Source organism: Vipera ursinii (genome assembly GCF_947247035.1).
Source record: "Vipera ursinii genome assembly, chromosome: W".
NCBI classification, from domain to species: Eukaryota; Metazoa; Chordata; class Lepidosauria; order Squamata; family Viperidae; genus Vipera; species Vipera ursinii.
In genome coordinates this window covers 40745473-40769204 of record NC_139522.1, presented here as the reverse complement: position 1 = coordinate 40769204, position 23732 = coordinate 40745473, and the positions used below count along the sequence as shown (strand labels likewise).

The following is a 23732-nucleotide window of genomic DNA, read 5'->3' as shown; positions in this document are numbered from 1 at the left end:
CACCAGGGCTTTCTACAAATTACATTGTGGACTGCCTGAAGTTTTGTTGTGCTTGCTTGGCTATTGGGATATAAGGATTCCCAAGGCCTCACTGTTTCACTGATTTTTCCATTATGGCTTTCTTTGCACTCAAACTCTCCTGCTGCAGTAAACCTGACCTGTCAAGTCAGCTCCCTCCTTTCACTGGTTTTGGCTCTCAGTGCTCTGTTTTTCTGGTACAGGAGACAAAGTCAGCCCAAGGCTTCTACCCCCAAGGTTCCAGTGACACCCAAAGTTGAAAAACCTGAGAAGCTGGAAGTCCCAGGGAGAGCTGAGAAACCCAAAAAACCTATTAAGGTTGAGAAGCTCCCCAAGGCTGAAAAAATGGACAAAACAGAGAATCTTCCCAAAGTGGAGAAAGGACCTAAGCCAGAAAAGCCCCCCAAGTCAGAGAAATTAGCCAAGGCAGAAAAGCCCCCCAGAGTGGAAAAAGCAGACCCTCCTGTGACCATGCTCATGAAAGATGCCCCAGGCAGCGGAGCTTCTAAACCCAAGCCAAAGCCGGCCAAGGTGAAAGCTAAGCCACCCCCCAAGAAGAGGAAAAAATGGCTCAAGGAAGCATCTTCTTCAGACTCGGATTCTAGCCCTGACCAGCAGAGTGAGGAGGGTGAGTAGAAGGGTGAAGAAATTCCACCCATGTGGGCATCAGAAACAGGCAGTTTTAAAAGGATACCAAGGACCTCTGTAGTCTTGGGAAGGGAAGAAATATGGCAGGGCTACTGATCCAAAGGCAGGCATCACACATTATACCAGTGTTTTTCAATCTTGGCAACTTAAAATGTGTGGACTTCAGCTTCAGCAGGCTGGCTGGGGAATTCTGGGAGTTCAAGTCCATACATCTTAAAGTTGCCAAGGTTGAGAAACACTCCATTACACTGTTATGTGCTTGTTGGTAGTTTGGTGTGTTGTATGAACCTAGCCATTGGGGTTTATTTAACAGATCATACTGTGGCTTGCTGCTGTATATTTGAACTAGATCAAGGAGAAACTGTGATTTTACAAAGGTGGGGAATCTGGAGCTCCACATGATCTGGATTAGAAATCCCAGCAGTTCCAGCCCACAAGGAGAAGAGAAAAGAATCCTGGGAGTTGTGATCCAGCCATTTTTGAAATGCCACTGGTTCTCTGAAAAGCCATAAGAACTAGACTGAGAGAAATTATAGAAGGCTGAGAATAGGGAATAGAAAGAAGAAGCCCTATCTACAGGGGGGCTTTTAAAGTGTAAGATTAGAAGAAACTCCAGATGAGTCAAGGAGAGAGCAAGACTGGTCTCTCTCTCTTCTTCCCTCTAATTTTTGGTTGTATGTATAATCAGCATTTCTCAACCTTGACAACTTTAAGATATGCAGCTTTCCACTCCCAGAATTCTCCAACCAGCATACTAGCTGGGGAATTCTGAAAGATGAAGTCCACACATATTAAAGTTGTCAAAGCTGAGAAACACTGGTATAAACTTACTGTGTATTGCATTTGTTTGTTAACCTGTATTGAACCTTTTTGAAAAGCAGGGCTACAGCTGTCTTCCATAATAAAATAATGCTCCATTTTCCATTCAGAACATGTGCCAACAGGTCGCATTCTCAATACACGAGCTATGAAGGAGATGTACCGCAGTTACGTGGAAATGCTGGTCAGCACTGCCCTTGATCCAGACATGATCCAAGCTCTTGAGGATACAAACGGTGTGCATTCTTGTGTACAGGTGCTTAGATGGGCTCATGGTCCAGTTTGAAGAGCCACTGGCTTTTGTGTCCATGGGCCATTCTTCGGGAACCATGTAGCCCTCCTGTTTGCTTTCTGCTTTTCTTTGATCACTCATATTTGCTTTATTGTGTTTGGCCTTCTGGAGATACAAAAGCTTTTTGTTCACTAGGAATAGAATAGAATAGAATAGAATAGAATAGAATAGAATAGAATAGAATAGAATAGAATAGAATAGAATAGAATAGAATAGAATAGAATAGATCTTCTAGTCCAACCCACTGCTCAGACAGGAAACCCTATACCAGGGGTAGGCAACCTTGGCTCTTTTATGAGTCGTGGACTTCAACTCCCAGAATTCCTGGGAGTTGAAGTCCACGACTCATAAAAGAGCCAAGGTTGCCTACCCCTGCCCTATATCATTTCAGACAAATGGTGGTCCAATATCTTCTTAAAAACAATTTCTGGAGGCAAGTTGTTCCACTGATTAATTGTTCTGTCAGGAAATTTCTTCTTAGTTTTAGGTTGCTTCTCTCCTTGATTAGTTTCCATCCATTGCTTCTTGTCCTGCCCTCAGGTGCCTTGGAGAATAGCTTGACTCCCTGTTCTTTGTGGCAACCCCTGAGATATTGGAACACTATCATGTCACCCCTCGTCCTTCTCTTCATTAAACTTGACATACCCAATTCCAGTAACCATTCCTTATATGTTTTAGCCTCCAGGCTCCTGATCACCTTTGTTGCTCTTCTAGAGTCTCAACATCTTTTTTACATCGTGGTGACCAAAACTGGATGCAGTATTCCAGGTGTGGCCTTACCAAAGCATTGTAAAGTGGTATTAGTACTTCACGTGATCTTGATTCTATCCCTCTGTTAATGCAGCCTAGCACTGTGTTGGCGTTTTTGGCAGCTACAGCACACTGCTGGCTAATATTGAAGTGATTGTCCACTAGGACTCCGAGATCCCTCTCACAGTTACTACTAGTGAGCCAGGTACCACCTATACTATACCTGTGCATTTGGTTTTTCTTGCCTAAATGTATAACGTTACTTTTTTCACCATTGAATTTCATTTTATTAGATAGCGCCCAATGTTCAAGTCTGTCAAGATCCTTCTGTATCTTAAGCCTATCTTCTGGAGTGTTGGCTATTCTTGTCAGCTTAGTGTCATCTGCAAATTTGATGAGTTTCCCATCTATCATGGATGAAGATGTTGAAGAGCACTGGGCCCAGAACAGAGCCCTGGGGCACCCCACTACACACTTCCCTCCATGTAGATACAGTTCCATTGAGGACCACACACTGAGTACAGCTGATCAGCCAGCCAAAAATCCATCTGGTGGTGATGCTGTCTAACCCACATTTTTCTATCTCATCAAGTAGTAGGTTGTGATCTACTTTATCAAATGCCTTACTGAAGTCCAAGTAAATTATATCCACAGCATTCCTCTGATCCACTAATTTTGTCACAAAGAATGCAATAAGATTTGTCTGGCATGATCTGTTTTTGACAAACCCATATTGGCTTTTGGTTATGACTTTGTTTGCCTCTAGGTGTCCATTGATTCGTTGCTTGATTATCTTTTCCAAGATCTTTCCAGGTATTGAGGTCAGGCTGATAGGTCTGTAATTCCGTGGATCTATTTTTTTTTCCTTTTTTGAAGATGGGAACTACATCAGCTCTTTTCCAGTCCTCTGGTACTTCCCCAGTGCTCCAGGATCTTTGAAAGATATACAGGTGAAACTCAAAAAATTAGAATATCGTGCAAAAGTTCATTTATTTCAATAATGCAACTTAAAAGGGGAAACTAATATATGAGATGGACTCATTACATGCGAAGCAAGATAGTTCAAGCTGTGATTTGTCATAATTATGATGATTATGGCTTACAGCTCATGAAAACCCCAAATCCACAATCTCAGTAAATTAGAATATTGTGAAAAGGGGCAATATTCTAGGCTCAAAGTGTCCCACTCTAATCACCTAATTAAGCCATAACACCTGCAAAGGGTTCCTGAGCCTTTAAATGGTTTTTCAGTCTGGTTCAGTAGGAATCACAATCATGGGGAAGACTGCTGACCTGACAGTTGTGCAGAAAACCATCATTGACACCCTCCATAAGGAGGGAAAGCCTCAAAAGGTAATTGCAAAAGAAGTTGGATGTTCCCAAAGTGCTGTATCAAAGCACATTAATAGAAAGTTATGTGGAAGGGGAAAGTGTGGAAGAAAAAGGTGCACAAGTAGCAGGGATGACCGCAGCCTGGAGAGGATTGTCAGGGAAAGGCCATTCAAAAGTGTTGGGGACTTTCACAAGGAGTGGACTGAGGCTGGAGTCAGTGCATCAAGAGCCACCACACACAGACGGATCCTGGACATGGGCTTCAAATGTCGTATGCCTATTGTCAAGCCGCTCCTGAACAACAAACAACGTCAGAAGCGTCTTACCTGGGCTAAAGAAAAACAGACCTGGTCTGTTGCTCAGTGGTCCAAAGTCCTCTTTTCTGATGAGAGCAACCTTTGCATCTCATTTGGAACCAAGGACCCAGAGTCTGGAGGAAGAATGGAGAGGCACACACTGCAAGATGCTTGAAGTCCAGTGTGAAGTTTCCACAGTCTGTGTTGATTTGGGGAGCCATGTCATCTGCTGGTGTTGGTCCACTGTGCTTCATTAAGTCCAGGGTCAACGCAGCCATTTACCAGGAGATTTTGGAGCACTTCATGCTTCCTTCCGCAGACGAGCTTTATGGGGATGCTGACTTCATTTTCCAGCAGGACCTGGCACCTGCGCACACTGCCAAAAGCACCAAAACCTGGTTCAATGACCGTGGGATTACTGTGCTTGATTGGCCAGCAAACTCGCCTGACCTGAACCCCATAGAGAATCTATGGGGCATTGCCAAGAGAAAGATGAGAGACATGAGACCGAACAATGCAGAAGAGCTGAAGACCGCTATTGAAGCATCCTGGTCTTCCATAACACCTCAGCAGTGCCACAGGCTGATAGCTTCCATGCCACGTCGCATTGAGGCAGTAATTGCTGCAAAAGGGGCCCAAACCAAGTACTGAGTATATATGCATGCTTATACTTTTCAGAGGTCCGATATTGTTCTATGTACACTCCTTGTTTTATTGATTGCATGTAATATTCTAATTTTCTGAGATTGTGGATTTGGGGTTTTCATGAGCTGTACGCCATAACCATCACAATTATGACAAATCACGGCTTGAACTATCTTGCTTTGCATGTAATGAGTCTATCTCATATACTAGTTTCACCTTTTAAGTTGCATTACTGAAATAAATGAACTTTTGCATGTTATTCTAATTTTTTGAGTTTCACCTGTAGTTCAGTGGTTCTGAGATCACGTCTGCCAGTTCCTTGAGAACCTTGGGGTGTAATCAAACTGTTCCTGGTGATTTGACCTTGTCTAGGGTGGACAGCTGCTCACTTACCATTTTGTTGCCTATTTTAACTTGTCTTTCTAATCTGTTTTTTACGGTACTGTTTTTGATAGGTTGGACTCTTTTCCCTTTGTGTAAAAAGGAATGCAAAAAATTAGTTAAGTAGTTCTGCTTTGTCCCTGTTGCTTGTCACCTTCTTGCCACTTTCTCCCACTAATACACCAAGCATTTCCTTGACTTTTTTCTTGTTTTTTACATGTTGAAAGAAGCTTTTTTGTCATTTTTGACTTTTGTCGCAAGTCTTAGTTCATTTTTGAGCTTTAGCTTTCCTCACTTCATCTTTCCAGGCTCGGACTATTTGCTGATATTCTGCCTTAGTTATGTGCCCCTCTTTCCACTTTTTATGCTTGTCCTTTTTGTCTTTCAATTTATCAGAGTTCTTTATGCACCCATGCTGGTTTCTTTTGAGAACTGTTATATTTACTCTTTGTTGGTATTGTGCTAAACTGGGCTTTTATAATTCCACTTTTCAAAATTTCCTAAGCTTCTTGAGTTCTTTTCCCCTTGAGGATTCTCATCCATGGACTCCTTCCCAAGCTCTCTCTAAGTTTATTGAAATTAGCTCTCTTAAAATCCAAGACTCTAGTTTGAGTATGTTCTATTCCTTGTCCTTGCATAATGTTGAATTCCAATCTTGCATGATCACTCCCCCGCACAAAGGTTCCTGTTCAACACCTTCTATCATTTCATCTGTGTTAGTGAGAATTAAGTTCAATATGGCTGATCCTCTAGTTCCCTTCTCTACTTTTTGGGAGACAAAGTTGTCTGCTAGGTTTGTCAGGAACCTGTTTGATCTTCCACTTGGTGCAGAGTTTGTCTCCCAGTTGATGTCAGGGTAATTAAAGACCCCCATTACTATTGTGATGTGCTTCCTACATACCTTAGTTCAGTGTTTTTCAACCACTGTTCCGCGGCACACTAGTGTGCCGCGAGATGTTGCCTGGTGTGCCGTGGGAAAAATTGAAAAAACACTGACCTAGGAGACAGCGGTGAGAGGAGGAGGAGGAGGAACAGCCGCGGGCGCAGCGGCGCTGCAAGACTCTCTGGCGGGGAGCCTTGGCTAAGCTGACGGCCCTACTTCGCTGGAAGCAAAAGCCCTCTCTAGGCACCAGGGCTCCACGGCAGCGTAGCTCCACCCCCTTCTCTGGCTTCGGAGGGTCTCTTGCTGAAGAGAGAGAAGCTGGGGAGAGGCGACCGGCTCGCTTATTGGAAGAGGATGGACGGGTGGCTAGCCCGGCTCGCCTGAGCTGTCACGTGGTTGGTTGCCTGCAACGTTTGAAAAAGCTCTTCTTCCCCAGCACGCGCCGCTTACTCCTTACTCCCTGTGCGGCTGAGGATGCGAGACTCCCACCTGGTCAGCTGCCTGGCTCCGCTTTCTTTGCTCGCCGCAACCCCTCGCCCCAGCCCGAAATAGAGGGATCTGACCGCTTCGCTCTTGGAGGCTTCGCTTGCGTCTGAAAAATTACATGGCTGATTTTTTTTAACCTGTCCTTTTGATACGTTGCATAATAAAATGTCCTTTGGACCAAAGCAATTAAAAACCTTTGGGGTTTCCCCCCCCCTCTGGAGTGAAGTGCTTTTGATGGTAAAGGTGAGAAAGAAAGAAAAAAGGAAGGGAAAAAAGGAGGAAGGGGAAAAGGGAGGGAGAAAGAAAAAAAGGAGAATAGAATAGAAAGAGAGAGAGAGAGGAAGGGAGGGAGGGAGGAAGGAAGGAAGGAAAAAAAGCAGGAAGAAAAATTAAAAAGAAATGCAAGTAGCTTCCAGTTTCCACAACAAGTAGAAAGCAAGAAATTGAGAGAGGGAGGGAAAGAAAGTGGGAGAGAGAAAGGCAGGAAAGAAAGGAAGGAAGATAGAAAGAAAGAAAGAAAAAGAAAAAGAAAGAGAAAGAAAGAAAAATGAAGGAGAAAAATGCAGAAAGAAAAATTAAAAAGAAATGCAAGTAGCTTCCAATTTCCACAACAAGTAGAAAGCAAGAAATTGAGAGAGGCAGGGAAAGAAAGTGGGAGAGAGGAAGGAAGATAAAGAAAGAAAAGAGAGGGAGGGAAGAGAGGGAAGGAAGGAAGGAAGAAAGAAAAGAAGAGAAAAAAGAAAATACAGAAAGATAAATTAAAAAGAAATGCAAGCTTTCCTTTTCCTTCACAGCAAAAACAAACAAACAAAAGCCCCAAAATAAAATAAAATAAAGAGGCTAATAATAATAATAATAATAATAATAATAATAATAATAATAAGAAGAAGAAGAAGAAGAAGAAGAAGAAGAAGAAGAAGAAGAAGAAGAAGAAGAAGAAGAAGAAGAAGAAGTTGGAAGGGACCTTGGAGGTCATCTATTCTAGTCCAACCCCTTGAGAACACAGGCCATCCTCGACTTACGACCGTTCATGTAGCGACCATGGGGAGGTCCAACGGTGCGGAAAATGGTGGAGTGCCTCGTGATTTTTTTCATGAAACAAGTGTGCCTTTGCCCAAAATAGGTTGAAGAACACTGCCTTAGTTAACTGACTAGCAAAAAGTTCATCTATTTTCTCTGCTTGGTTGGGTGGCCTATAGTATACACCTATTGCAATGTCATTTTTCCCCTTTTATATTGACCCAAATGCATTCAAGACAGTTTTCATCATTGTTGTGCTCTATTTCTGTAGAGATGTAGTTATTTCTTATATACTGTATAGTGCAACTCCACCTCCTCTTTTATTTGGTCTGTTTCTTTTAAATAATTTAAATCCCTCTAGCTGTATGTTCCATTTGTGGGTTTTATCCCACCAAGTTTCCGTAATGGTAACAATATATCCCCCCTCATTTACTTGAATTTCTAACTCACCCTGTTTATTGCTCATACTCTGTGCATTGGTATATAGCAGGGCTTTTCAACCTTTTCACCCATTGTGCCACTTAGGATATGGCAACATCCGAGTACCACCAGTCACCTAGCAAGGTGTTAAAAACTTGATGACCAAAAAAAGAGGGAAAAAAGTGATGAAGTACAGGTAGTCCTTGACTTACAACTGTTCGTTTAGTGACTGTTCAAAGTTATAATGGCACTGAAAAAATTGCCCCCCCCCAAGCCGCACTGATCCTGGCGGTTCCACTGAGCCCTGACAGCCCCGAAGAAGCGCTGATCTTGGCGCTTTCGCTGAGCCCTGACAGCCCTGCAGCTCCAGCCATCTCTTGCTCAGGCTTGTGGTGCTGCCGCTGGTTCAGCTCATTCCCCTCCCCGGCTACCACTTGGTCATGTACCACCTGCCAGGTGCCAATGTACCACAGGTGGTACCCGTACCACTGGTTGAAAAGCCCTGCTCTAACACATCAAGAATCATTCTTAAATTATTTTTTATCTGTCTTTTAGGTAGGAAACCATTGTGGTCTGTATGTATAAATTTGATCAAAAATTTCTTCAGTCTTTCTGCCATTATTGAGGCAAAGATTTTATAATCTACATTTAATAGTGATATTGGTCTATAATTTTTTATTTCTGTTAAATCAGAGTCTTCTTTGGGTATTAAAGTAATGTTGGCTTCAGTCCAGGTATTTGATATTTTAGCCTCCAGGAGTATTTCATTACACAGTTCTTTCACGATCGGACTTAATACATCTTGTAATGATTTATAAAACTCTGCAGGTAATCCATCTGGGCCACGAGTCTTATCCTTTTTTTTGCCTTTTTATAGCTTCTATAATCTCCATCATTTATATTTTTCCTTTTAATATGTTTCGAATATTCTCTGGAATTTTTGGTAAGTCTGCTTTTTTTAAGTACTGCTGTATTTTTTCTTTTGGAATTTCCTCTGCCTTATAGAGTATCTCATAGTAATCTTTAATAATTTTTTCAGTCTATATGCTAACCATCTCCCCGGCTTGTTGGCATTTTCAAAGAAGTTCTGTTTAACCCTTTTAATCTGTTGAGCTGTTATTTCCATCTCGGCTAAATTTAATTTATGGTTTATTATCTCCATTTGTTTCTTAAGTATTTTCTTTTGTGGATCTATTTGTAATTCTGATTCTAACTTTCTGAATTCTTCCTTCAACTTTAACTGTTGTTGTTTCTTTTCTTTATTCTTTTTAGCGATATAAATTATAGCCAACCCTCTGAAATATGCTTTAGCCGTATCCCACACATTTTGAAGCGATGTTTTTTCTTCCTTGTTTATTTTGAACAAAAAATCCATTTCCTTTGTCGCTACTTGCAGAAATTCTTTTTCTTTCAATATAGATTTATCCAGGGACCATTATTGTATAGTGGGCTTCAGTAGGCAATGAGCAGAGCAGCATAGTTACAACATCATTTATTGACTGGAACTAGAACTAGAACATGGAGAACTGCAGGCAATTTTCTGTAATTTATACTCTGAGCCCACAGGGCCTTAACCAATCACAGTACTTGAAAAGCCAGCCCAAATATGAATATTCAAAGTTTCCCTCCAAAACAGTTGGAGTTAACAGTCAGGGTCATCTAAAGGTTAGTTTCATTTTAGCTTCACAAGCAGTTGGAGTTAAGTTAGTTTCACTTTAATAGGGCTTAACAGAACTTTATATATATTCAATACATAACACCCCTCCCCCCTAGGATAGTTATCATCCTCAGTCTGTTCAATATTCATAGTCTTTGAGAGAGTCTGGTGAACCGCCACAATGTTATTGGAGAGTCCTGTTCAAGTGGAGTATTATCCATCTCCAGTTGAACAGAGTCGTGGTGGCCGTTTAGGACATTTGAGTCCTTTTTGACTGACCCTTTGTTTACAGGTAGTCCTCGAGTTATGAATGTTTACTTAGGGAATGTTCAAGGTTGCAACATCCCCACCAAAAGTAGTTACAACCAGATCCCAAAGTTATGTTTGTTGCAACATTACAGTGGTTGTTTGCACTTACGAACAACCGCAGAGACACTGCAACATGCTACTTTAGTGCCATGCCTGAAAGTCCTGAACTACCCACGCTCACCTCCTGCACAGCCTTGGGTGCCAGAGCCCTTGTTCAGCCAGGCAGAGCAGCCTGGTGGCTGGACACAGTGCTCTTGCCCCTGCAATAGGCCTCCTATGGCCTGCCCCAGCCTGAGATACCTTGTGTGCACTTAATGACCCACACATTCGATTAGCGAATATGTGGGCCAAAGCACTAAGTGATCACATTCAAGTTATGCCATTCACTCCTACGAATTCTCAGGTTACGAATGTAATTGGCAGGTTCCATTACATTCGTAACTCAAGGACTACCTGTACGTTCTACTTCTATATACTTCTATACTTGCTTAGAAAATTCCTGGGGCCAGAACAGACTGAATATGTACATTCTTGTTCTATGTTGCCATAGTAAGAACTATAAACATGCTATTTTTTTAAAAAAATGTATAGATATCTCCACATTCTTCCTAAGATGTGTGATTTTGCAAAATGCACTATAAATCCCCCAACTTTGATCTTTTGTGACTAGAGAACACCACTGAATGTTTCAGTGTACTCCTTTGTAGCAGTCTTTGTATTAGACAAAGCTAAGAAGGACCGGTTGGAGGAAAGTTTCTAAAACTTTGCAATCCCGCAGCCCTTTAAAATTATAAGTGAAATTCTGCATAAAACTAAATAAAAACTAAATAATAAATAAAACTGTAATTGTTATTGGCAGATATTTTTGACAGATGTCGAGACCCATGGGTTTAACCATTCTTCAGAGTGCTCTCTGGATTTTGTTGGTTGTTTTGCATATGTAAACTTGCTGTAGGCTTCTCCCGGTAAAGCAGGAATGAGCTTTAACAGTGGTTCAGTTTTGCCTGCCTAAGCCCAATGAACTCCCCTCCCCCAGAAAAGTGCACCTCTAAATTGTTTTCTTAGGGAACCCACCATTTGAGAACACCTGGAGTAAAGTGGTCCTTAAGCAAGCGCTTATTTGTAACACATAGCATTTTGAGAAATCTGGTCTTGCCTAAAAATTCCAGCCTCTTCAAAAAAGAAATGTGGCCTTTGAAACCATGTTATGTTCCTTTCACTTGCTTGTCTAGAATTCAGTCCACTGCAGCCAGGTTTCCTTAGTGCAGGACACTGGCTGCCCATGTCCTGCATTGCGGGTTTCCTGTCTCTGCCCATCCTGGATGTTTTTTTTGGGGGGGTTTGTGACCTTTGCCATCTGTTTTGACAATCCTATCCCAGATGAACTGTATCTCCCGCCCATGAGGAAAATTGATGGAATTTTGAACGATCATAAGAAAAAGGTGCTGAAGAGAATGTCACTGAATCCGTCACTACAGGTATGGAAAGAGGGCAAGTAGAATGTGCTATTTCCCCACAGACTGATATTGGAAAAGGGTATTTATTCTAAGTATAGACTTTGCTTTGTTGCCAAGATTTGGCTCAAGTGTTTTCTTCCCATTCACCTTCACAACAACAGTTGAGGAGAAAGGAGAGGCCCTGAAGACCAAAAGGTTTATAACACATAGTTTAGATAGGCTAAAAATCCAATCCTTAACTCCATGTTGTCTTGGATGTTTCAGCTCCTCTAGCCATGTATCATGCCTGTAAATGGCTCTGCACTGTCACCTTTCAATTCATGAGTCAGCAGCTTTTTCATATGGGGTTGGTATTAATCATATATGGTGGCAGGAATGCCAAAAATTTAAATTGGCATTTTAAAAGAAATGAGAGTGAAATTTCACTTGATCCCCACATTGCACAAGGTTTCAGTGACCCTATTCCTAAGGCCTCATAAAATCTAAGTCAAAATGCTGAAATTAGTTTTAGCCATGTCCTTTTTTTTTGGTTGGGGAGAGTATTTTATTTTTGAAGATCTATGGGTGGTATTTAGAAGTATCTCAAGTGCTACTTTGCTGGCCACTTGTTTTATCATTTTCTACTTATACCGGTAGTGTACTCTTAACCCCAGAGATTTTTGCAAAATCTTCACCATAAACAGGAGGGCTTGATAGTTCCTTTTTTTCCTGTGTTAGCAATATACTGTGAAAGTCAGCTTTAACTTTGCATGTATCATATTGGGAAGAGGATTTATACAGGTAGTCCTTGTTTAGCAAATGCCTCATTTTGCAACCATTCACAATTACAACAGTTATGAAAAAGTAACTTTACAGCCAATCATCGCATTTGTGACCTTTGTAAGTCTGTAAAGCAAATGAAAGCTCAAATGATATAATCACAGTCAAGGTTTCACTTAGCAACTGTTCTGCTTAATGGCCAAGTTGCCAGTCCCAATTGTGGTCGCTAAACAAGGGATACCTGTATGCCTTGTTGGAATGATCAGACAAGTGAAACGAAAGGGCTGTTTTTCTATATTTTAAAATGAGGCATCCTACTCCCAGCTAAGAAAAGCCATTTCCTCCCCATCCTGCTTAAAAACAGTTTATGAAATAAGAATAAATAAAATCTTCAAATACAGAGGGGAAACTGAGGTTTCTTTGGTGTCACAGTGCCCAGGCTCTAGACATGCAGTACATGTTGGACCAAGGGTATGGAACTGGGTCTTTAGGATCACCTCATTTTCAGGACCTTGTACTATTGGTGTCTGCTTGAATAGTCTGTAGTTCATTTTTTCTAATCAATGAGAATCCTGTTAAGTAGTGATGTTTTTGTCTGTTTCAAGGAAAGTAGTAGTCTGGTCCTACTTATATACAGGGGCAGTTCTCCCCTAGACCACCTCCTGCCTCTAATCTGTTGTCTCTTGAGTCTTTTCAATGGCTATACCCAACTTTATTATTTCAGGATGTCCCCATCTCTCTCTCTATTTAAATATCTGATTTGTCTAGTCCCTAACATCTTGGGATCTTTGTAACAACAGAAAGTGGAATGAATTGACCCAACAACTGGAGATTGTAAGAAGCTGCTTCTTCTCACATTTACTTCCCCATCCAGGAGGCACTCCACATGTTCCCCCAACTCCATGCTGACACATGTGATACAACAGTTAAGTTGTGCCCAGGTGGTGATCCTTACAACCGCAAGACACTCAACAAACTCAAGAAGAATGTATCGAAACCACAGGTAAGTGTAGTGGATGAAGGTGGTGCCCAGGATCTGTGGCAAACATATTCATTTACACTAATTACTCATATTTCTCTTTTCCGCCAGAGAGCTCAAGGTAAGAATAGTTGTGCTTCTACTCATCTTCTGTTTTATGCTCACATACAGTGAGGGAAAAAAATATTTGATCCCCTGCTGATTTTGTACGTTTGCCCACTGACAAAGAAATGATCAGTCTATAATTTTAATGGTAGGTCTATTTTAACAGTAAGAGACAGGATAACAACAAAAAAACTCAGAAAAATGCATTTCAAAAGTTATAAATTGATTTGCATTTTAATGAGTGAAATAAGTATTTGACCCCTTCGCAAAATATGACTTAGTACTTGGTGGCAAAACCCTTGTTGGCAATCACAGAGGTTAGATGTTTCTTGTAGTTGGCCACCAGGTTTGCACACATCTCAGGAGGGATTTTGTCCCATTCCTCCTTGCAGATCCTCTCCAAGTCATTAAGGTTTCGAGGCTGACGTTTGGCAGCTCGAACCTTCAGCTCCCTCCACAGATTTTCTATGGGATTAAGGTCTGGAAACTGGCTCAGCCACTCCAGGACCTTAATGTGCTTCTTCTTAAGCCACTCCTTTGTTGCCTTGGCCATGTGTTTTGGGTCATTGCCATGCTGGAATACCCATCCACAACCCATTTTCAATGCCCTAGCTGAGGGAAGGAGGTGGTCACCCAAGATTTGACGGTACATGGCCCCGTCCATCGTCCCTTTGATGCGGTGAAGTTGTCCTGTCCCCTTAGCAGAAAAACACCCCCAAAACATAATGTGTCCACCTCCATGTTTGACAGTGGGGATGGTGTTCTTGGGCTGATAGACAGCATTCCTCCTCCTCCAAACACAGCGAGTTGAGTTGATGCCAAAGAGCTTGATGTTGGTCTCATCTGACCACAACACTTTCACCTAGTTCTCCTCTGAATCATTCAGATGTTCATTGGCAAACTTCAGACAGGCCTGTACATGTGCTTTCTTCAGCAGGGGGACCTTGTGGGCGCTGCAGAATTTCAGTCCTTCACAGCATAGTGTGTTACCAATTATTTTCTAGGTGACTATGGTCCCAGCTGCCTTGAGATCATTGACAAGATCCTCCCATGTAGTTCTGGGCTGATTCCTCACTGTTCTCATGATCATTGAAACTCCACGAGATGAAATCTTGCATGGAGCCCCAGACCGATGGAGATTCACAGTTATTTTGTGTTTCTTCCATTTTCGCACCAGCTGTTGTCACCTTCTCAGCAAGCTGCTTGGCGATAGTCTTGTAGCCCATTCCAGCCTTGTGTAGGTCTACAATCCTGTCCCTGACATTCTTGGACAGCTCTTTGGCCTTGGCCATGGTGGAGAGTTTGGAATCTGATTGATTGATTGCTTCTGTGGACAGGTGTCTTTTATACAGGTAACAAGCTGACATTAGGAGTACTCCCTTTAAGTGAGTACTCTAATCTCAGCTCGTTACCTGTATAAATGACACCTGGGAGCCAGAAATCTTGCTGATTCATTGGGCAGGGCTTTTCAACCTTTTCACAGATTGTACCACTTTTAGGACATGACAATATTTGAGTACCACCAGTGCTTAGCAAGGTGTCAAAAACTTGATGACTAAAAAAAGGGGGAATTTTGGGTTTTACTGATTAGATTCATTTGTTGTTATGGAAATTGCTACTTTATAATATTATGGAAAAGTAAAAAGTTGAGGTTCAATGTTAATGCTTCCTTCTACTGCAACAGAGGAAGTCTGTTCTTTTTCCCTTCTCCCCCTCACTTTTTCCCCTTTTTCCTCCCCACTGTATCCTACTATTTGCTTTTGTATTTTTGTATTTTATTCTATAATGTAGTAAAATCTTACAAACTGTAGAAAAAAGTAAAAAAGTACCTGTTTTAAAATTTTCGGTGGCTGTTCCTTTCCTGAATCATTTTCCCTTTGCACTGACAAATGTATGATGAATTTATCCATGTTTATTAATATGCAGCACTACCAGCTAGCTCAGGGGTCTTCAAACCTGGCACTTTTAAGACTTGTGGACTTCAACTCCCTGAATTCCTCAGCCATCATGGCTGGATGAGGAATTCTGGGAGTTGAAGTCCACAGGTCTTAAAGTTGCTAAGTTTGTAGACCCCTGAGTTAGCTGGTCTGCCCTTCTTTTTTTCTTCCTCTCCTCTCCTCTTCTTCCTCCCTGCCTTCTGAGCTCTCTTCCACAGTGCAGTAAGAATGCACCTCCCCACACCCCCGTCCCTTCCCTATACGCTTAAAGAGACAGGAGCAAGAAAGGCTCACAAAAGCCTCCCAGAATAAAGAAACACTAAACTTTGTGTGTGTGTGTGTGTGTGTGTGTGTGTGTGTGTGTGTGTGTCTTTAAACTGCTTCAGGCTTGTCTCAGTTTAAACAATGTAGCAAAGGTTCACCAGTTGCAAAAAGCAATAACCTTAAATTAAGCCTGTTTACCTACAAAGAAAACTTGCTAAAAGCCATAGACAGACTCAAGATAAGGGGGTAAAACTAATTACATTTGTTTAAACTTAAAGGAATTAAACCTATGGAAGCCAACACTTTGGACTCATTGCTGGCCTTTGTGAAACAGACTAAAATATTCCAATAACCAAAGCACATAAACAGAGCCTCTGAATTATAAAACGCTGTAAAAACTATAAAAATCCTTACGGTAATCCATTCAAGCTGCCAGCTGATCAGGAACCCACTGGCTTCCGAAATAAACCCACCTCCTTTCCGACATGCTCATCTCCCGGCTTTTCATTTCATCAGCGCTGATTGCACTCTCCTGGCTGCTACTTCTTCCCTGTCCCTGTTTCCTCCCTGCCTGCTGAGCTCTCCTTCCACAGCTTCTTCTCCGTACCCTTCTCTTTCCCTGTTGTCTTTTTTCCCCTTTCCCACCAAAACCACCTCCTTTTATATCCTTTCCTCTCCTCCCCTTTTTTCTTCAGTTCACCTCCAGCTCCGCCAATCAGCTGGAGCCCTGCCAGAGCTCCTGGGGATTCTGCTGAGCCCCAACAGCGCTGCAGCTCCAGCTGCCTCTCCCTCAGGCTTGGGTTGCTTCAGCTCATTCCCCTCCCTGGCTACACTTCTCTAGGATGGTCATGTACCACGTGCCAAAGTACCACAGGTGGTACGCGTACCACCGGTTGAAAAGCCCTGTGATAGGGGATCAAATACTTAAATCACGTATTAAAATACAAATCAATTTATAACTTTTTTGAAATGTGTTTTTCTGGATTTTGGTGTTGCTATTCTGTCTCACACTGTTAAAATAAACCTACCATTAAAGTTATAGACTGATCATTTCTTTGTCAGTGGGCAAACATACAAAATCAGCAGGGGATCAAATATTTTTTTCCCTCACTGTAAATGCCATTTTTAATATTTTCCCTTGGGAATTCTAAGTTTATAAAATATACAAACATTTGATATTGGGAATTTAAAACTTCCAGCATTGAGAACTGTAACTTCAACGAGTATTTTACATTTTCAGTTTTGAAAATTTAATACAGATAGTCCTCACTTAACAACCCTAATTGGGACCAGAGTTTCCATCACTAAGCGAAATGGTTATTAGACGAAACATCATGTAACCGCACTATTGATTCACCCATTGTAAATAATTGTAATCTTTGCCCTATGTGGACATGTTATTGTTTTATGGTTTGTTATCGTTACTCTGGAGCTGATCTGTATGCCCTCAGGGGGGTTTCTCCCTCTTGGGCATGACCAACCGCCTGTTTCTACACTCCCCTTAATGACGAGCCCAATTGTTGGGACTCCGAGAGGTGGCTGGGCTTAGACAGGGGCCTAGTGTTGAGACACGTTAAGAGGCCCCTGATACATTTTTTAGCCGGTTATTTTAAAAGGTTAGGGAGGGGGAGGGATAGTAGAGTGGGGAGGGAATTATTAACCGGCACTCAGTCTGGGCCTGTTAGGGGTCCCGACGAGATGGGGTTGGGGGAGGTGGTTGCTGGTTCTGTGAATGTTGGGGTGGGGCTTCAAATCCCCACGACGATAGGGAATGGCAGCAGGTGGTTGCACGGAGGGCCATATCAACACCTGGGATCGCGCCCCCGCTGTCTGCGTGCGGTGGCGCGCTCCGACCCTCCGGTTAGCACCCTTTTCCCTGGGGATGAGGGTGATCAGGCCCCTGAGCTTAGGCTGGTTTATTTTAACGCCAGATCCGTCGTTAACAAGGCTCCCCTCATTCAGGATTTGATCGAGGAGGAATGTGCGGATCTGGTGTGCATCACGGAGACTTGGTTGGGCTCGGAGGGAGGGGCTCCTCTGACCGAGTTATGCCCTCCAGGTTTCCGTGTGCTACACCAGCCACGGGCTCAGGGTAGGGGTGGAGGGGTGGCGGTGGTTGTTTGGGAGACTTTATGCCCGCGGGAGACCACCATTGTCCAGATGGCCGGGAGTGAGTCCCTCCTCCTGAGATGTGGCCCTCAGGCTCAGTTGGGCTTGTTGCTCACATACCTGGCGCCCAGCTGTGTGGCAACAGCCCTGCCCGAGCTGCTCGACACCCTCTCAGGGTTGGCGGTGGAGTTCCCCAGGCTTATAGTTCTGGGGGACTTCAATTTGCCTTCACTGGGAGGGTCGTCTGAGTTAGCTCGGGAGTTCATGGCTTCCATGACGGCCATGGGCCTGATCCAAGTTCGCCTGGTGCGCCAGTTGCGACCCTATCTGGACCGAGATGCCCTACGCACAGTCACTCATGCGCTCGTGACCTCCCGTTTAGACTACTGCAACGCTCTCTACATGGGGCTGCCCTTGAGGACCACTCGGAGGCTTCAGCTGGTGCAGAATGCGGCCGCGCGAGTTGTGATGGGGGTTTCCCGATACTCCCATGTAACACCTCTACTCCGCGAGCTGCATTGGCTCCCGGTTGCCCTCCGGGTGAGATTCAAGGTGCTGGTAATGACCTATAAAGGCCTAAATGGCTTGGGTCCGGGTTATTTGAGGGAACACCTGCTGCCGGCATCAAGCTCCCTTCGTCCAGTGCGCTCCCACAGGGAGGGTCTTCTCAGGGTACCGCCGGTCAGAGACTGCCGGTGGACAACACCCAGGGATAGGGCCTTCTCAGTGGGTGCGCCCGCCCTTTGGAACCAGCTGCCAGTGGAGCTTAGGACCGCCCCCGACCTCCGTTCGTTCCGCCGGGACCTGAAGACCTGGCTCTTCGAGCTCTCTGGCCCAGGCTGAGAATTTTAATTTTAACTGGGGTTTTATTTGTTCAGGGACGGATATAATTTTTTTAATCTGTTTTTAACTTTTGTATATTTTGTTTTAATCACCCTGTAAACCGCCCTGAGTCCTTCGGGAAAGGGCGGTATATAAATATAAATAAATAAATAAATAAATACTTAGCGACGGCAGTTCCTGTAGTCTCGGTTGCCAACATTAGGTGAGAACCTCATGCTTCTCTTGCCCTGTCACACTCACCTCCGGTCCAACTCCACCCACCCACCTGTCTCCCCCCCCATCTCTGGCCTTTTGACTGCCCTGCACTTCACCACCACTGCCTACCCCTGCTGTTCCCCACCAGCCCCAGCTGACCTTTGCTGTCTTCTTCCTCCCACTATTAATGAGGTGCACTCAGCCAAGACAGCATCTGGCGCTTTGTGAGACTGCCACAAGACTATGAGGCCTCTGGGCATGCCTCATTAGCAGTGGGAGGAAGAAAGCAAAGGTCAGCTGAGAGCAGTGGGGAGCAGCTGGAATAGGTGGCAGTGGAGTGCAGGATGATCAAAAGGCCAGAGATTGGGGGGAAATTGGCAGGTGGGGGGAATTGAAGCACACACTGTGGTTGTAAATGCAGGCAGGCTGCCGAGCACCCAAACGTTTAACATGTGACCAGAGAGGCATTGCAACAGCTGTAGCCTCAAGGACTGGGCATTACTACCATAGGTTTGGCACCATTGTAACTGAATGGTTGAAGAAAAGGGTCATTAAGTGAGGACTACCTGTATGTCTTTATGGAGGAAAATACTCAGATCTTGATAGTCTAAGAAACCATTAGGATTTACAAATTTCTATTTATCAGCAATATCTCTGGATTTTTTTTTCTCCCTGCTTTTTAAACTGTGGCTTGAAATGCACTTTGTCTTAAGAAAAATGGGCAGAAGAAAGGAAAAGAGATATACTGTAAGTCTCTATTGCCATCAACAGCTGTGGAGATGAAAGGCTTAAGCAATGTAGGACTTGTGAAGTAAACTATTGTAGATGGAAGGAAGAATGATATTAATAGATCTTTCAGCCAACAGATGTGGCAGTTATGGAAGTTCAAGCCTATCCCTTCAGGAGGAAATCAGTTTTTGAAAGCTGTGTAGTAGATTTTGGCAGGAAAGGGGAGTAAAAGAATGTAAGTTAAGAGTGGAAGCTTAGTGATGGACATGAAAGTGAGGGGTAAGAAAATCTACCTTTTCATTTCATATTTTTGAGTACTCCATTCCATTTGTTTTCTCTTTTAACTTGGAGAAAAAAATCTCTCTTTTGTAAATTATAAAATGGACTTTACAATTGCATCTTTCATCCTCACCTCCACTTCTTGCATTCTGAAACAGCATTGTCCATCAAACACCTGATTCTGTGGCTTCATTCCTGCACCTCATTCTCCTGCATGGATAGACCAGGCCCATTGATTGCCCTAACTGAAATTCCAGATATTAAGGTGGAGATGGGTTCATGTAACAGGAAGGAAAGAGTTTTAAGTTTGTTAAACAGTTTTAACAAAGGCTGAAATGAGAATATGAGGGCAGGTGAAAACTTCCTAGGTTTTTTTTTAATTAATCACAGAGGGAATATTGAATATAAGACTTTAGAAGTTCATGGCTGTTGTAAAATTATATGGAAATGTAACATGCAGTGGTTTCCCTTTACTCTTTGTCTTTATTGCTGACAGGAATTCAATGTGGAAGCAGAGAAATCCCTTTTCTACACTCTCTACCATTCCCTTCACCACTACAAATACCACACCTTTCTGCGTTGTAAGGATGAGGTAAGTAAAGGTCCTGAGTAAACCCCATTTGGGTTTGCAGGTTGTTTGATTTATAACCTGTCTTTCATTCAGGAGCTCAACGCATAGCATTGCTTCCTCTCATTTTTTTTCCACAACAACTTTGGGAGGTAGGTTTTGCTGAGGGAGAGTGAATGACCAAAAGTCATCCAGTGTGTTTCCGTGGCTGAGTGTGGACTTGAACCTGCATCACTCCACCTGTGTCCTTCCCAAGGACCTGAGATAAGTGTGTTAAAGATATTGCCACAGGATGGAGGGCAGGGGTCTTCAAACTTGGCCCTTTTATGACTTGTGGACTTCAACTCCCAGAATTCGTCAGCCAGCGTGCCTGGCTGAGGAATTTTGGGAGTTGAAGTCCACAAGTCATAAAAGGGCCAAGTTTGAAGACCCTGATGTAAGGTGTTCCAAGTGAAGCCGCCTTTTACAATTGACTGATACAGGTACAGGTAGTCCTCAACTTACAACAGTTCATTTAGTGACCAAAGTTACAACAGCACTGAAAAAAATAATTTATGACCATTTTTCATGCATCCCCATAGACACGTGATCAAAATTCAGATGCTTGGTAACTGTTGCATATTTATGACCAGGGCTTTTTTTGTCATAGAACGCCCAGAACGGAGTTCCGGCACCTTTTTTTGGATGGAACCTTGTAGGGTAGGCAAGGCGGGTTGTATGACATGTGTGAGTTCCGGCACCTTTTTCTTTTACAAAAAAAGCACTGTTTATGACAGTTGCAATGTCCTGGGGTCATGTGATCACCATTGTGAAGCAAAGTCAGTGGGGAAGCCAGATTCACTTAACCATGTTAACAACTGCAGTGATTCACTTAACAACTGTAGCAAGAAAGGTCATAAAATGGCAAAATTCACTTAACTATCTCACTTAGCAATAGAAATTTTGGGCTCAGTTGTGGTCATAAGTTGAAGACTACCTGTATTTTGGGATTTTCTCCAGTTCTACTATTATTATGTTTCATCGCACAGTCAGCCAAATGTTTAGACTGGATTTGCCATTTTTGTCTACCTGTTGAGTCCTTTCCAAGAACCTGGGATAGGCAGATGTGGATGTTTGATTGTATTACAGATATCCTTGCAGGATGGAAGCTGTTCCAAGTAAGGCTGCCTTTTGCAATTAACTGATGGTAAATTTCTCAGTGCCAATGGTGTTCAAGTGGTGCTCCAGTTGTTTTGGGATTGCACCCAAGGTGCCTATGACTATTGGTACTACCTTTGCTTGCCTCTGCCACAGTCTTTCTATTTCTATTTGCAGGTCTTTGTATTTCGTTATCTTCTCAAGTTCTTTCTCGTCTATTCTGCTGTCTCCAGACACTGCCACCTCCACCATCCAGACTTTTTTTGTCTGTCTTATCAACAATTGTTAAGTCTGGGGTGTTATGTGGCAGGAGCCTGTCTGTTTGAATTCTAAAGTCCCAGAGCAATTTAGCTTCTTCATTTTGTATTGCTTTCTCTATTTTATGGTCCCACCAGTTCTTGCTTGCAAGCAAATGGTATTTCTTGCAGATCTTACAATGCACCATTGTTGCTACTTTGTCATGCCGCTGCTTGTAGTCAGTCTGTGTGATCTTCTTGCAGCAGCTTACCAGGTGGTCCACTGTTTCTTCAGCTTCTTTGCATAGGCAGCACTTACTGTGTGTTGCTGTCTTCTCAATTTTTACTTTGTATGCATTTGTCCTTAAGGCTTGGTCTTGTGCAGCCAGAATTGTTCCCTCAGTCTCTTTCTTCAACTTTCCTGCTCTTAGCCATTGCCAGATCTTGTTATCTGCTTTCCCTGCTATTTTTTTTAATGTACTGGCCATGTACACGGAATTTGAAACTGTATTATGATGCGGTGGCCTTGACATGGGTTAGTGATTGGCTCAACTTAACTAATAAGAGAATACTTCACCTTGAGGGTTGGGATTTGGTATATGGGTGGCATGCATATTTGCTTTATGATAAGAAGGTGGATAGGGCTTTTAAATCTCATATTCTTAGAAATGCCTTGTTGCGTGTCTGGAGAAAGTATTATTATAAGTTAAATTATAAAATACCGATTTGGGGAATTCCTGGACACGCGATAGAAGGTGTATCTATGGGAGTGGGTTTGGATATGTTTTCCTATAAGGAATTACTTAGATTTGAAGGGAATGATTGGCAACTTAAATCATTAGAGGAGTTAAGACAAGAAAACATAAGTTACTCTTGGTTTCAATATACTCAATTGAAAGCTAGGTGGAAGTTGGATCAGAAGGTTGGCATCACAATTATAGATGAAAATTTAGTAAAACAAATTAGAGATTTAAATCGTGCACATATAAAGAGGATATATAATGTTTTAATCGAACTGGACTCAGAAACGGAATAGGTTAAAGATTGTATGATAAAGTGGGCACAAAATATTCAGGAACCAATTTCGCTGGATACTTGGGAGGTAATTTGGGTTAGAAATGTTAAATTTACTCAGGCTCAAAATTTAAGAGAAAATTTTTATAAAATGTTTTATAGATGGCATCTGGATCCCAAAAAGTTGTCTAACATGTATCCTAACTTACAGTCTAAATGTTGGAGATGTGGTAGTTTAGAAGCCACCTATTTTCATATGTGGTGGACTTGCAGAAATATAAAAGCTTTTTGGGTTAAAATTTGGTGGAACATACAAAAGATTTTTAAGAGAAAGATAAAGTTCTCTCCGCAATTGTTTCTATTGGGTATTGTTGTAGATTGTGATGTTAAAGAAACCAATTTGATGTTGAATTTGATAACAGCAGCACGGTTACTGGTGGGACAATACTGGAAGAAGGATAGTTTGCCTACAATAGAAGAATGGGTGTTTAAAGTTTCGAATCTTGCAGAAATGTCTAAGATTTCTGCTTATTTGAAGAATCATTCACAAGAAAGATATATTTCAGTTTGGAGGAGATGGATAGATTATATTCAGAATAAATATGGGACTAAAAAGTTCCATTTAGCTTATGAGTAGATTTTAGAGGGATATTGTTATTAATTTTAGTGTTAGTACTTTGTATGTATTTATGTTAAAGGGGAATTAAAGCACATTATGAATTTGGTTAATTTTATATTATGGATAATCTTTAGCTAGAATATGGTTATTATAACTATACCCTGTATTTAGCTCTGGGAAGTGGGGGGGGGGAAGGGGGGTGGTTTGGGGTTGGTGGGATTTTGGGATGTATTGTAAAATTTTGTTTATGTAAAACTCTTTAATAAAAAAAATGTACTGGCCATGTAATGCTTTGTCTTCCCATGCCTCCATCCTGTTCTTCATTTGGTCCTTCTTGTAGGTCTCTCCAGTAGTCAGTAAGCCTTCCTGATATACTATCTTCAGTGCATCTTCATCATTGTCCTTCATATATTAATAATAATAATAAAGTTGGAAGGGACCTTGGAGGTCATCTAGTCCAACCCCCTGCTCAGGCAGGAAACCCTATACCATTTCAGACAAATAGCTGTCCAGTCTCTTCTTAAAAACTTCCAGTGTTGGAGCATT

At 42.4% G+C, this 23732-nt stretch overlaps 2 protein-coding genes across 2 annotated transcripts in view; one reads left to right on the top strand and one right to left on the bottom strand.

Annotated features, from left to right (window-relative positions):
- The window catches only part of LOC310648250 (proline-rich protein 12-like), a 114002-nt gene that overhangs the window by 83637 nt on the left and 6633 nt on the right, over nt 1-23732 (top strand). Inside the window, exons 9-13 of the mRNA XM_083375993.1 lie at nt 222-646; nt 1596-1721; nt 11337-11434; nt 13047-13175; nt 20109-20204. Of these exons, the coding sequence (XP_083232119.1) occupies nt 222-646; nt 1596-1721; nt 11337-11434; nt 13047-13175; nt 20109-20204 (874 nt within the window). The remainder of the gene's footprint in view (nt 1-221; nt 647-1595; nt 1722-11336; nt 11435-13046; nt 13176-20108; nt 20205-23732) is intronic.
- Nucleotides 5778-23732, bottom strand: part of LOC310648267 (uncharacterized protein) — a 429113-nt gene continuing 411158 nt past the window's right edge. The window contains exon 2 of the mRNA XM_083376018.1: nt 5778-7697. Coding sequence (XP_083232144.1) covers nt 6558-7526 — 969 coding nt within the window. The 5' untranslated portion in view covers nt 7527-7697 and the 3' untranslated portion in view covers nt 5778-6557. The remainder of the gene's footprint in view (nt 7698-23732) is intronic.